At 41.0% G+C, this 13,760-nt stretch overlaps 1 protein-coding gene across 5 annotated transcripts in view; it reads right to left on the reverse strand.

Annotated features, from left to right (window-relative positions):
* Positions 1-13,760, reverse strand: part of qkia (QKI, KH domain containing, RNA binding a) — a 78,238-nt gene that overhangs the window by 19,340 nt on the left and 45,138 nt on the right. For all 5 annotated transcript variants that reach the window (XM_030718118.1, XM_030759221.1, XM_030759222.1 and 2 more), the window contains exon 4: positions 8,128-8,271. In XM_030718118.1, the coding sequence (XP_030573978.1) occupies positions 8,128-8,271 (144 nt within the window). The remainder of the gene's footprint in view (positions 1-8,127; positions 8,272-13,760) is intronic.

A 13,760-nucleotide genomic window follows, 5' to 3' on the forward strand; every position in this document is an offset into this window, starting at 1 on the left:
ACTGAAGCAGGAGCACAGTGATGCAGCCTTGCAGTCTCTAGCAGAGGTCACCATGTCAAGGAAGCCAATTAAAAAGATGATTAACATTCATGTGGGAGAAGCATCGTTGACGTGCAGGTGGGACAGGCTCACCATTCCCTCAACCCACATACACACATATATAATGGGAACACTGAACAGTGCAGTCCAGCCAGTTGTAGCTGTGGTGTCCTGGGAGGTGAAGATCCGGAGGTTAATATGATCCTAGCCAGCTCTTTCATTAGACTGATGAAGGTAATAACAGCCTACAGGGAAGGAAGGACTGCCAGAATGACTAAAACCATATACCCACAACCTGCCAGCAAGATCTGTAAGCCTACTTGAGCTGGCTGGCATGGTCGGATAATAGCTACTTTTGTCATTCATCACATTTAAATGCAGATGAACAGAACATGGATCAAAAGCAGATATGACGTGGTGTGGTGTGTGTGTGTCACCCATTTATTACATAGCCACACTGCAGGCCTTACAGCTAGCTTAAAGGTGGCAAAGAGAAAAGTGCATAGTATGACCATTAAGGTGCCGTTTACACGAGACCGTTTTCATTTTGAAACGGTGTCGTTTTGATGCGTTTCGGCCTTGCGTTTACACGACAACGGTGTCGTTTTGATGCGTTTCGCCCTTCTGTTTACACGACAACAGAGTGAAAACGATGTGTTTCAGAAACGGGGTCCAGAGTGGAGCGTTTCAGAAACGCACCGGCTTGCGTTTTCGTGTAAACACTTGAAACCGGGGTGATTTGAAAACGCTCGACTCGCACATGCGCACTATGGTTGCGACGGCCAGTTTTTCGCGCACGCGCAAACTGATAAACAGTACTCGCGGATTCACGAGTGCTTCTTATGCTTTTCCTGTGTTTTTACCGTTTTGTAATTCAGCGTTGTGTGCAGCAGCGATCCAACCTCATCATCTGTCCACACAAAACCTCTCACATTGGCCGTTTTGTAAGTAATGAACAATTTGCCGCACTACCTACTGTGTCACTCCACGCATGCGCGTCTTGCGTAAACAAACTGCAAAGAGAAAACCAACGCCAACTTGTGGCCTGGCATGGGAACTACATCGTTTTCATCGTTTCACATGTCCTCGTGTAAACGCGGATCGTTTCTGAAATGCCATCGTGTAAACGAAAGGCTGAAACGCATCAAAACGACACCGTTTCCAGTGAAAACGGCTTCGTGTAAACGGCACCTAAGTTGTAGTTTCACATAACTACATACTACCTGTTGCAAAGTGTTTTCTTTATTAGTACTGAAGTCATTTTTATTTAGTACAGTTCAAGTGCATGCATCACCCAAGCACATCAGTCAGGTTAAATAAAAACTGTGAGCTTCTCTTCATGGATATAGCTGATATCATGCATGACTGAGGATGTGAGGCGGGGGAGTAGATTAAGAGTAAATAAGAGGAGAATGGTCGTGATAGGTAGCCCCAACAAAGAATAAACATCATTAATTGGGGAGGCACACATGGATGGACACAGCCAGATGGTGTTTTATGCTCATTTGTCATACACTGCTGACAGAGAGGAATAAGTGAGAACCAGAAAGAGAAAAAGAAAGGAAAAAAAAAAAAAAGGAGGTGTTTATTGATTGCAAAAATCAGCACATTGCTGCCTAGAACACACTTTTACAGTTCAAATCTAGCTCCGCTTGTTCTGCACCATCTTCTCTGTGCCTTTCCAGACTGAGTGGTTATGATGGTGATGCCACTGTACACTCTGCCAAGCCGGATGCATACTGGTGAGTACAGACCCAACACCCCACAGATAGCCAAGCTTGGCATCCATTAAGGTCCATCTGTCTGCCTTTCACAAAAACACCATCTACTGTATGTTCTTTCTCAAAGGTGGCCCACAGGAGAGAGGAGAAAAGAAAGAAGAGTGACAGGAGACTCAGGAGAGTAAGAGACAGGAGCAAGAAAAAAGGGGTTGTGTGGGTTTGGGGAAAAAAGAAGCCCGGTGTTGGCATAAAGGGACTCCAAATGACAGCCAACTGGGCTCAAGCTTGGCTACTCACTGTTTAGGCTTTTATAAAACTGAAAAAAGAAAAGCGGAGTGAAAACAATCTCTTATTTTGCATTATGTGTACTAGAACTTATAAAGAGGAAAAAAATAGCGGTAGGATGGAGTGGAAAGTAAGAGAGATGTAGCACAAGAGGGAGCAGTAAGTCTCAGCCAGGACTGGGTTTCCACCATCCCACAAATGCAGAGTATTGCTCAAGGCCATGGGCTGCTCAGGCAGCTACCGTGCTCACTTTGTTCTCTGCGATGACAGTTTCATTCAGAGAGGCATGCACTTGGCTCCCCAGGGCCAGAGTGCCCCTGCACCAACTAGCTCTTTCTTTCTCTGCTTGCTGTTCTCCTTTCAAACCCAACCTTCACTGCCTTTTGGATGCCCGATATATGTGTATATAAGAATGTTAAAAGAATCAAAGCTAACCAGCTACTTCTATTAATACAGTGTGAATACCTTAACAGTAAGCGCTTTGCTGTCACTGAACTGAATCAGATCTAGAGCTGGTATGCTTTCGCTATGTATCAGAGCCTGCAGACCACATAAGGTAATAAGAATGCCTGAAAACATAAAACAAAAGACTTTCTTTTTTTTTTTTTTTTTTTTTAGTAGTATAAATTCTTTTAAAAGCTCAATTATCACTACAGAGCCTAACAATTTGCTGTTAGAAAAAACAAAGTGCTAATTGTTGTTTTAGGATTGGCCAGACACATTCTAAGACACATTCAAAGCACTCAACGAATCCTGAATAGAAATCTATTAGAGAAATTTGTAACAGCAGAGATGGTGGCTATCTCGCCCCCATCTTCTTGACAGAGTATACAAGTATATAAGCATATAATATAGAAGACTGAGTATAATATATAAGAATTGTATTTATGTCTGTTAAAAGCACTGGAACAGCTTGTCCAGTTCTTGTATCAAAAATCTGAGCTCTATGCAGAGGTTTTTTTGTTTGTTTTTTTTTAAAAAAAAGGAACCTTTGCTGCTCCTTTTCTTTCCTCCTGCACACCCTCATATACAGAATGTTACACAATGCATCTCTTGGCTAACATAGTTATTGCCAATTTAAAATAAAATAATTTGGAGGCAACATCTGCCCCACAATTTGTGGTGAAACAGTCAGGCCACATTCTCAACGGGCACATTCTCCTAGTTATCAAAGGTAAAATACCTGCACTGACCTGATTAAAAAGGGGTGTGGCTAAAAGTGCATCATGCTTAAATATTTTATGCAGAGGCCATGTTATTACCTTTAATGAGGATTATAAAGAAATTGCTTAAAAACTACAGCCAACTCAAGTCATGCATTTTATTTGGCACCCCCTGTGTGTGCAGCTGCCAAGCCAAGACTTGATTATGCACCAGAAAAAAATGCTTGCCATCAATGCTTTGTTTGAGGTGGTGAGTACAAGTAAGCAGAAGATCATTAATAACATGTGGAAATAATTCAGAAGGATTTGGATTTAAGCATGTGTCTGTTTACACAAGTCAGCTGTGAGCCGATTCTTATTTGTGATGACAACCGCATTCTACATAATCTTGGCATACACAAAAGTCAGATTTTTTGCCTTCCTCTTAATTGGCCAGAATCTTCTGTCAATCACAGGACAATGCCTTCCTACAGGCCAATAATTTTTGCTCTCCTGCTCTTCTAGGGATACTGAGGGGAAGCGCAATGAGCCATTCAGGGTTTATGCATACAGCACTGCAAGCTGAGGTTACCTAAAGTGCAGTGGGGTTCTGCTGCTTGCTCTGTTTGAGGCCTTAATGAAGGACTCAAGAGATGAGAGCAGCATTTTAGTCAAGTGTGTATGCGCATGCATGCCTGTGGAAGCATTTTTCTGTGCGTGTGTATGTGTGTGCCCACTAGTGTAGGATCAGTGAAGTAAATCCACACTTGAAAGCGTAGCTCAATCAAGCTCTTCCACCCATCTCTCCCCTCCATCCTTCTGCCTCTCTCAACATGCCGATGTTCCCCTGCTCCCAGTTCATTTAGAGTTGAAGAGTTCAGAGGACTAAGGAGCAAAAGAGCAATATAAGGGGCAAAGATGAACAACTATATATTTAACAGCTACTATCACCAGTGCTTTTCAACTCTACATCATCTGTGTCAGAAGCAGCCTTTGGCTAACCGACAGATATTTACAACATAAAAACCCTCACATGCACCAAATGAGTTTACAAGTCACACTTTGTTAGCCCTAGAAAAAAGAAAATAAGCTCATATTGTTACTGCTAAATGCAGCTATTTAGCTTAGGGACTTTGAACAAATCTTCAAAATAAAGTTCCACTTTGAATAATTAAAATTAAATTACTGTTAAACAAGCTTCTACAAACAATTTTCTTAGGACTAAAATAAATACTATAAGCCTGACTGAGTTTAGCTAAGCGGGTGGGAGGAGAGGATTTTCAGTGCCAGCCATCCTGGTGTTTAATCCCAATTCAGCCAATTGTGAGATTATTTAAGAGCAAAATTATTATTATTATAATAAAGCCTTTAACTTCAATTTAGGACCAGATTTGTAGAACTTTTGGTTATCACGCTATCCTCCCTCTTTGTTTCTTTTCTGCAGCTGGGACCTCTTCAATGACACGTAAAGCCTTTTTCTTTGAAAGGGAATAAAAAGCATGACCTCATTTTGTGTCCTGTGCGATGTAATAAAGGCGATTTTACGCTGCCAAAACGTAGAGGAGATGCCCTTCATTAGAACCGTGCATGCTCGGCGTGTCCATACTTTAATCCAATTTAGTTTAGCATGATAAAGGGCATTACTGCCACCCAATCCCACACCCACTCATGACATCTAAGCATTCAGATGCAAGAGACAACATTTTTTGGGGGGGTGGGGGGTAGTAATTCGTGGGTAGATAATGCACCAACCCAGTATTGAGGAATATCAGACAATTATACTGAACCCAGAGGACAGTGAGACACCACTGTGGTGAGCAAAATCTATAACAGAAAGTCAAACTTGGTTTATTTCATACATCAATATAAAATAGGAATATTAACTGAAAATATGCCTTAGTCTAACAAGCTTTAGCTTTTTTTTTTTTTATACATATATGAATGTGAGGAAAACGTGTTCCCCTTATTTCATAATATTACAAAGCAAAACAGGATACAGTGATCCTCAGATCAGAACATTTGTATGCAAATTTGATAAGTTCAGAAAAACACCGTCTATCTAATGTCTAACTAATGGAAGGCACTTTTCATTATGTTTAAATGAACAAAGATGCTTTGCCTAAAGGAAAAATAGCCTTTGCATCTGGTCATTAATTAGGTTCATAAACCTCTTATTCAAATTAAGAGCAAAACTTTATGAGGAAAAAGATTTCATTAGTGTCTCAAGAGAGCAAGAAGCTTTCTTGAGTTTGAGGAATAAAAGAGCACCTCTTTACCCTACTCAGTGGTTCAGGTACCGACCATGTTTAATATAGTTGTTAGGGTGCAAAATGTACAGAGATTTCTAGAAAAGTGATGAAGTTATTTTTGTGGCACTCCATTTGGATGAGTTTTAGCATCTGGCAGCTGTCATTATCTTAAAGGGTATTGCTGTGTCATGTTGACACATGTGCTAGTGACTCATTGTTGCCTCCAGATATGGCCTTCATCCTCAACTGTGCATGTGTATGTACATGTGAAAGTCTTTCAACATTCTCTATACATAGTCACAAGTCCTGAAATTAAAGTCAGGAAATGAGAACCGGTTCCAGTTGAGAACCGGTTCCAAATTGCCCAATCCATCAGAATCACATGCCTCTAGGCTTAATGATTTCCTTACACTGATGCCAACATGTTTTTCTGACTGTTGTGTCTTGCAAAACAATGTTGTTAAACTCTTGCATGCACTTTGCCGGAAACTTGTAACAACAAGGAGTCGTGATGAAGAGGAAGAAACAGTGCAAAGCATGGCTTCATTTGAGAGGGAAAAAGATGACAGTGCTAGTTTTAATGGCTTTAAAATGATCATTTCAAGTAAGGGTGGAAAAACCAGCAATATGCTGAAACATCTGTCTATGCAACATGGGCTTAAAGCAGGAATCCATTAGACACTACTGCTTCTCAGCCAGGCAGCATACGTGTTATAAGGGTGAATATTGCATGCTATAGTGGCACAACACAGCCAAGCTTAGCAAATGTTTTTCTTTGACTTAAAAAAGAAAGAAAAAAAATGAATGCTGTGCAAATATTCTCATTGTGTCCATTTTAGGTTTTGACTAACTGTTGCTACAATTATGTCTTAGGCTGCAGTCACTGACAGTTGTGCTAATAAGAAAATTGATAGCAAATACAACCAATAAGCAAAATCAATGAAGTTTAGGATCAATGAAGTCATCAATTCCCACCCTTAGAGGAGATCTGAAACACTTCAGCATTCAGAAACAGTCAGTGCCTAAACAAATGATAAGCCGAACAAAGACAGGATACTGAGACAAGATGGTGCCTTCCAAACTATCAAACTGGGCTAAAGCCTTCTTGAGACAGACTAGAAACATCATAAACAGGAAATGCATGATGCGCCTCATGCAGCAGATATGAAGTTCAGATGACCTAAATGAAAAGATGCAGTCCGTGGCCCGAGAACGATGCAATAATAACCACTTGTTTTAAACCACATTTGTTCTAACATTTACTTGCCTGCTGTGGCAGATCCCAATAAAATAACCACTAACACTGAGCTTACACATGCAAACATCTGACTTAAAATATAGTGATTTATAGACTAAATGCATTTTCCTAATACAACACCAATATTCAGAGCACCTTTACCATATCAAGAATGGCCGTGTAAAGTTTCAAACATGCTGATTTTGTAGATAAAGGGGTGACTTTGACTTGACCATCGGAAGGTTTCCATTTTTAGCAGTTTGAAGTTCAACTAGTATAATCTGATTCTCATGCAGCACTTACCAGTGCACATTTGAATAACAAAAACTGTTTTCATCAAACTGTGACCCAAAGTGCATTTTTAGTTTGTGCATGTACAAACCCAATCCATTGTGTAACCAGAAAGCAACACAGATCACATGAGAGACGAAGAGACAAAAATCACCATTTAGAAGTGGGTTCTGAATGGCGGTCACTATCTGCAGCGTGCCCCCACATTTATGTGAATAAAGACTTCATTCCATATAGAACAATAACAAATCAGCGCCAATAATAGAATCACTGCAGATGTTTTGAGCATCCCTATTTTGATGTGTTCAGATCACGTTCAGGCATCTTTTTCCCATTGAACTCTGGACTACATACACAGTGTTAAGGTAATTAAGACCTCATAACTGACACTGAAAATAAGAACATGCTTGTAATTGTAATACAGGTACAACTAGGACAAACGTCGTCCTTGTTGTGTATGTTCCTCCCCGGGAGAAAGAATCTAAATGTGAAGCACACGTGTAAGAATAATTTTGCATTAACAGGATAAACTGCATGAAGGAGAGCAGCTTAACAAGGGTAAAATGCAAGTAACGCTGCATGCCTTGTTTAACCTTGTAGGCCTGACATTGGCTGGCCCCATTTCCACATACCACCAAGTCCTGTGCATTGCCACCTGGTGGTAAACCTGTACCTTCAGCTGTCCTGCCCACCTGGTCACCACAGCTAAAAGTAAAAATATGCACTGTATGCCAAAAGCACTACCAGCAGCTATCACCAGTGGCACCATGTAAGAGGAAGTCTTGGCAGAGGGGAAGCGGAGATGAAATGTGGCAGTCACAGGAGGTGTGTACAGCTAGCTATGTTTTTCCACTCCACTGGAGGTACAGCCAACCTGTTCTCCTTGTCTATATATGGAAGTAAACAGGATGCTAACAGTGGGATAGAGGTAGTGTGCCATATGTAGGTCGATTATCTTGTTGTTTTGACCAAAAGCTTCTCATAGGACTATAAATTCAGAGCTAATGTAAGTCCCTCATCTTCTGGGAAACTCAAATGGAGAACATTAAATCTCTCATTAAACCACAAGCTGCTACCAGTGCATCCATCTATGCATCCATCCTACGGGCGAAAGGCAGAGTACACAATATGTACACATAAGCTTGTGTACAGTATGTACTTACTGCAGGTACAAGGAGCTTCTTGACCTCCTCCACCGCTCTCCTCATCTTGATCTCTGCTCTTGCCTGTGTGTCTTCCACTGTGATGAGGACATGAAGGTCTTCATTTAGGTGTTCCCAGTTTGGCTTCCCTCTGTTCTGCTCCTCCTGGACAGAGAAATAGGAAGAGCAAGAGAGATGGTGAGTGAATGTGACAGTGTGGGTGTGTTAGAGTACCGGTGCAGTAACACGGCATATCAGAGAAAGTGGAGGCGAGAGGCAGGCATACACAGAGGACGACGGGGCCCTGTGAAAAGAGAAAGGATGACAGGGCCGGCCCTTTAGTCAGCTATTTAGCTTTAACTTTGAAAGGACACCCTTCTTTAATAGATCCCTCGCTTCGCAGAGACAAAGATGACAGCTAGCCCTGCAGCAATTAATATCAGTGAAAAATGGATGGATCAGAGAGAGATGGATGGGAATTTATTTTTTTTAAAACCACAGCAACTTTACTAGTAGTAATAAAATTATAACACATGGCTATGGTTCAAAGTATGTGAAAGTACATGAGTGTGCATCTGTCTGACACTTTGGACATACACTGTAAAAGGTAAAGAAAGCTCTATGAAGGAGTCATTTTCCTTCCTATAAAAAGGCAGCAGCGCAGCACTTTCAGGATCCCAAACTGTAGCAATAGCAGCAACTAAAAGGCAAAATGGGTTGCATTCAAAACCAGCCATCACTGCTAGATAGCCTTTCAACACAGTTAAATAGGAAGCAGGCTCAAAATTTAAATTGAGCAGACTGAAGTTTGGAAAAGCTTTATGTTTTCAGTTGCCTCAATGAAAAGCCCAGTCATACCCAACTCTTGTGAAAAGGTAAAATGGGATACATACAGACAAAAAGCCTTACATTTACAGTTTGTTTTCTTTCTTTCTTTCTTTTGTAAAATGGATCCTCAATTTAGCATAGCTACTTTCCTCTCTCTTCTTATTGCCTGGCTGACAGTAAATCTAGTGAGCAGACAGAGCTCTAAAAAGCTTTTGAGGTTGTATCGCATGTCAGCGTACAACCATGAAAGCCAGTGGTTTGAAAGCTGACTACTTCCCCTTGAGGTGAGGAGTTGAGGTCTAGGTTGCCTGGAAAAAATACAACCTCAGATTTTGATGTGTGACACCGCATTATAGCATTATAGGATTTTAATGCTCGAACGTTTCAGTTTATGAAGACAAAACGTGTAACGTGGAAATGAATTTGACTGCATTGTAAAAATCAGAAATGTTTTCCAAAGGAGGCCAGAGTCTCAAGCAGTCAACTGCACACCCTCCTGCTGTTGTTCATAAATACTGTATCGTTTACGCCCGCCCATACAAACTACCTCAACTCCAGATCATGGCTCATTTGTGAGTAGTGAGCGAGCTGCTGCAAGGGTGTCTAATTACAAACATTGCATTGCAGTGCTCTGCATGGGGTCCACCTGACATGATTTCAATACACTCAGCTAGCACCACGAAGTAAGATGGAGCATGCACGCACGCACGCACACACACACACACACAACCACAGCTAAGAGCTTGAGCTGAGTGCCACCCACCTGCTTTCTACTCCACAGAGAGCTGTTGCCATGGCACTGCTCTTTACGACACACACACACACACACACACACACACACACACACACACACACACACACACACACACACACACACACACACACACAGAAGAAAGTTCAATATTCCACTCTCGTTTTCCCCTTTTCCACACATGGGTGTGGGTGGGAGGGTTGGTGGGGGGCTAGGTTTCAGCAGTCAGGCCATTATTTCACCATGGCTGTTTGCTTATGGCCTATTAGGGGACATAGGGACTGGAACGTGACTCAGCACTTTCTGGAGGGGACAAGACAGAAAGGCCACAAGGGCTGCCACTGTATACAGGGCACAGTATGAAAAAACATGGTGATACATAAATGTATTTACACTGACAGATTCCTGCTCAAGTTGGAACCCCCCAAAAAAAAAATTTAAAAAAGATTACCACATGCTTGTGTACATGTGTAAAAATTGTGCCAGTACCAAAGATGGGCAGATTCTGATTTGGTAAGGATTTTACTCAAATAGATCTGGCACTGTGAGGGGGAATGCGCGCACCCACGCATCTCGCACCAGCATGACTGCCTGTGAACAAGGTCACTGTGTGCCTCTGAGAGAATGTGACAGCATGACAAACAGGAGGAAGGCTGGAGGGGCAAGCAGGGGGAGAAAAGAGAGGGGAGGTAAGAGGAGAGCTAACAGAAATACTGGGAAGGCCTTTGAAGACAATGTCCACTCTGGCCAACATCAAATGCCACGGCAATAACCACGTACCGGAGGGCAATGGGTTTTGGCAAAGCACGGAGCATGAATAAATAGCATGGGTATTGCATCTATAAACACCATCTAAGAACAGGATCAAGGGGAAAGGCTGCTAGGCAGTTATGTCGCCTGACTTCCAACGTCTGTGCAGCACCTGTTGGCCTGCTGGACTTCACACCTCTCAGCCTGAGCCCAGTAAAACTTTAGGCCTCAATTCTCACCACGTGGTAAAAGGTTACAAAAATACAACACTGATATTCTGGACTATGCGCTCCCTTTTTTTGGTTGTCCTAAAAATTGTGATTCAGTGGTAATAAAATGTTATTTAATGGCCTAATTTTGTTCACACTTTAAGGTTGGGTACATGACAGGCTCTTCATCCATGTTAGGCTACAATTTTATTCTTGTTCTGTTACATTTTAACAGTATATCGGCATGGTTTCTATAACTATCTACACTATTTCAACTCTTCCTCTGCTACTCTGAAAAGCCCGTCTGCTTTTGATCCTGAAGGACTTCCCAACTAAGGTCATTACATGTGAGGCTGAATGCAAGCAGGCCAAACAAGTGCAGCAGAGAGCTGAAGGACATGGAAGGACAAGAGAGAGCAGGGCTGGAGAAGAATGATCAGCACTGAGGGGAAAAGATCTAATTAAATGTTAAATGTGTAAACACAGAAAACCAACACATTCGCTCCAAAATTGAGGATGATGGTGGTTAAAAAAATGAACTTAATAATGGTTTTGGTCAATACATATACATATTTTGTTGATATTATATGTCAGCTTTAACCCTAAAAAGCGTCGAAAAAAAAAAAAAAAAAAAAAAAAAAAAAAAAAAAAAAAAAGGACACAGCCACCTATCACAGCAATTACATAAATTACTGGACAATACTGCAAATATAGCTGCAGTTTCTGCTAAATGCCAATCATGAGTCAGATTAAGGGAGGTCAAAATAAACCAAAAACAGCCTGCAAAACAACTCAGTTACAAACAAGGCTTTTCAGACTGCAGGGAGTACAGATCGCTCTCTGCCATCAATACCATATGGTTGTTGTTGAACATTCACGTGTTCGGCTTGACCAACATTTCATTTTAAATCCGTCAAAGTGACTTTGTGTGACACCCTGTTTCCATTAGGCGTTCAGTTTCAATCACTCAGTGTATTGCAACCAGGGCTAAAGTGACCCCACAGGCTCTATGCAATGGGAAATCTTGTTTTTCACGGTGTCTTTTATACATAAGCTTACTTAGTTAGCTAATGTTAATAATTTAACATTACTGTTGAGTGCATTGAAACATAAAAACAGCCTGAAAGAGTTAGAACTATAAATATAAAATAAGAGAAAAGAACCAGGCAGATATTTTGACTCAACACTATTTACCTTTAGTTGTTTGGCTTAAGGTAAACAGTGTTAATAACCGTCCACTTATATTAACTAATTAAGTCAGACTAAATTATTCACTGCTTTCTCTCTCTGTGCACCAGCATCTGTGCACCAAAAGCATGAAGCAGCAATGCCTGCATCTGCACTGCTCTGCTGTTCTCACAGTTTGCCCTTCTGCGGCTGGATGGTGCCAAGTTAACCAAGTCGCAGCCCCGATGTCTATCGGCTTTTCTGGTGTATAATCAGCTTGGCAGTCTGTGCTTTTTCCACAATCAAATATTAATTTTGACAACTGAATGACTTTTTTTTGTTAATTGGATTTTTAAAAATTTTATATAATATATATATATTATATATATATATATATATATATATATATATATATAAAAATAAAAACACACACACACACTACTGACTGACTGCCCCAGTCCTTTTCCACGACAGTCACCTTTTAACCTCCTAAAGCCATTTGCAGAGAAAAACTCTAGGGCAACTAAAGTAATACCTGGACTCTACAGACTTAATAAAGCAGAAAAAAAAAGCTATTTGTTGCAGTATTGAAGTGGGACAAGAGACGGGGGTGGTGGTGTGTGTGTGTGTGTGTGTGTGTGTGTGTGTGTGTGTGTGTGTGTGTGTGGGGGTGGGGGTGGGGGGGTGGGGGGGCAGTTTAAAATGTAAACAAAATAAGTAGGCATGCTGCAGTGCCAATGGGCTAATGGAATTTGGTGTACAGACTGCCAATGTCACATATTAAGTCTTAAGCAATAAATGTGGGAGCTGTAGTGTGACTCAGTCTATTGGCTGCCAGAAGCTGATGGTTCAAATTGGAGTCCGATTCTGTTCCATCAGTGACCGTGCTGATAGCACAGTTTTAGCCATTATGTTTTGGGACAATCAGCAAAAAAACAAATCAAAGCAAATTCACTTGATGGAGAACATTTTTCAAAGTTCAAGTCTGAAAGGAAATTTAGTGTTGCTCTAAATAAAACAGCCATCTACGTAATTTCACTGTGTAGCAGCCAAAATAGAATTAGGGAATTGGTTTTTGCAAAAGGGAAGGGAAATCCCTTTTCTGCTTGTGCAGCGGTCGATACAACGTACCTGTAATTTAATTGCAGTTGTTGTTGCTGCTGTTTTGCATTAAGAACAACTGCAGAAGCGAAAAACAGAGACCAAAGCTGCCACGTCAGATGAACATTTGATTGGAATATGGCTGCAGAAAGAGTCCTTTTTAACTGTCAGGAAAATAATTACTCAAATGTGTCGGAAAATCTTTCATCTTTCCAACCACACTTCTCCATACAGAGAAGCTGTAAAAATGTACTTGCACCAGTCACTCTTACAGAGATCTTACTAGTTATTTTCACGTGTTACATTACTCTGTCTCATTCTATTGAAGCTGGATTTCAGATCCTGCCCACACATGCACACAGATATTTTTAGTAATTTCACCATTATCATATTCTGTCTTTGCCTACCATACCAAAACATAAATGATAAATTTACTTCTGCTGGGCTCTGTCCATTAGTGCTGCCCAACATCATTTCAGGATCGACACTAAGGTGCACACGCGTGCAATAGTTCCATCGCAGGTCACGCTACAACTCATTTGACACAGAAGTATATTGCCTCAGTCGTGAGGAAATGACAATAACGTCTCAGTCACAGGCACAGCGGAGTTTCTGGTCTAGTGTCTGAGTTGAAAGAAACTGTAAAAGGAAAAAATAATAAAATTTAAGAGGATGCTTTGCATTCCAAAGGTCTTCGCCTAATGAAGTAATTCTCAATTTTGGAAAATGATTATTTTCTACGCAACCACAGAAAATCAACCCAGCCATTACTCAGTGATTAGAAATTCAAGTGATTTGGGGAAAATTCATGAAAATTCCTTTTTTTTTCATGCAGTCTGGTATGTTTG

Source organism: Archocentrus centrarchus, chromosome 22 (genome assembly GCF_007364275.1).
Source record: "Archocentrus centrarchus isolate MPI-CPG fArcCen1 chromosome 22, fArcCen1, whole genome shotgun sequence".
Classification (NCBI taxonomy): Eukaryota; Metazoa; Chordata; class Actinopteri; order Cichliformes; family Cichlidae; genus Archocentrus; species Archocentrus centrarchus.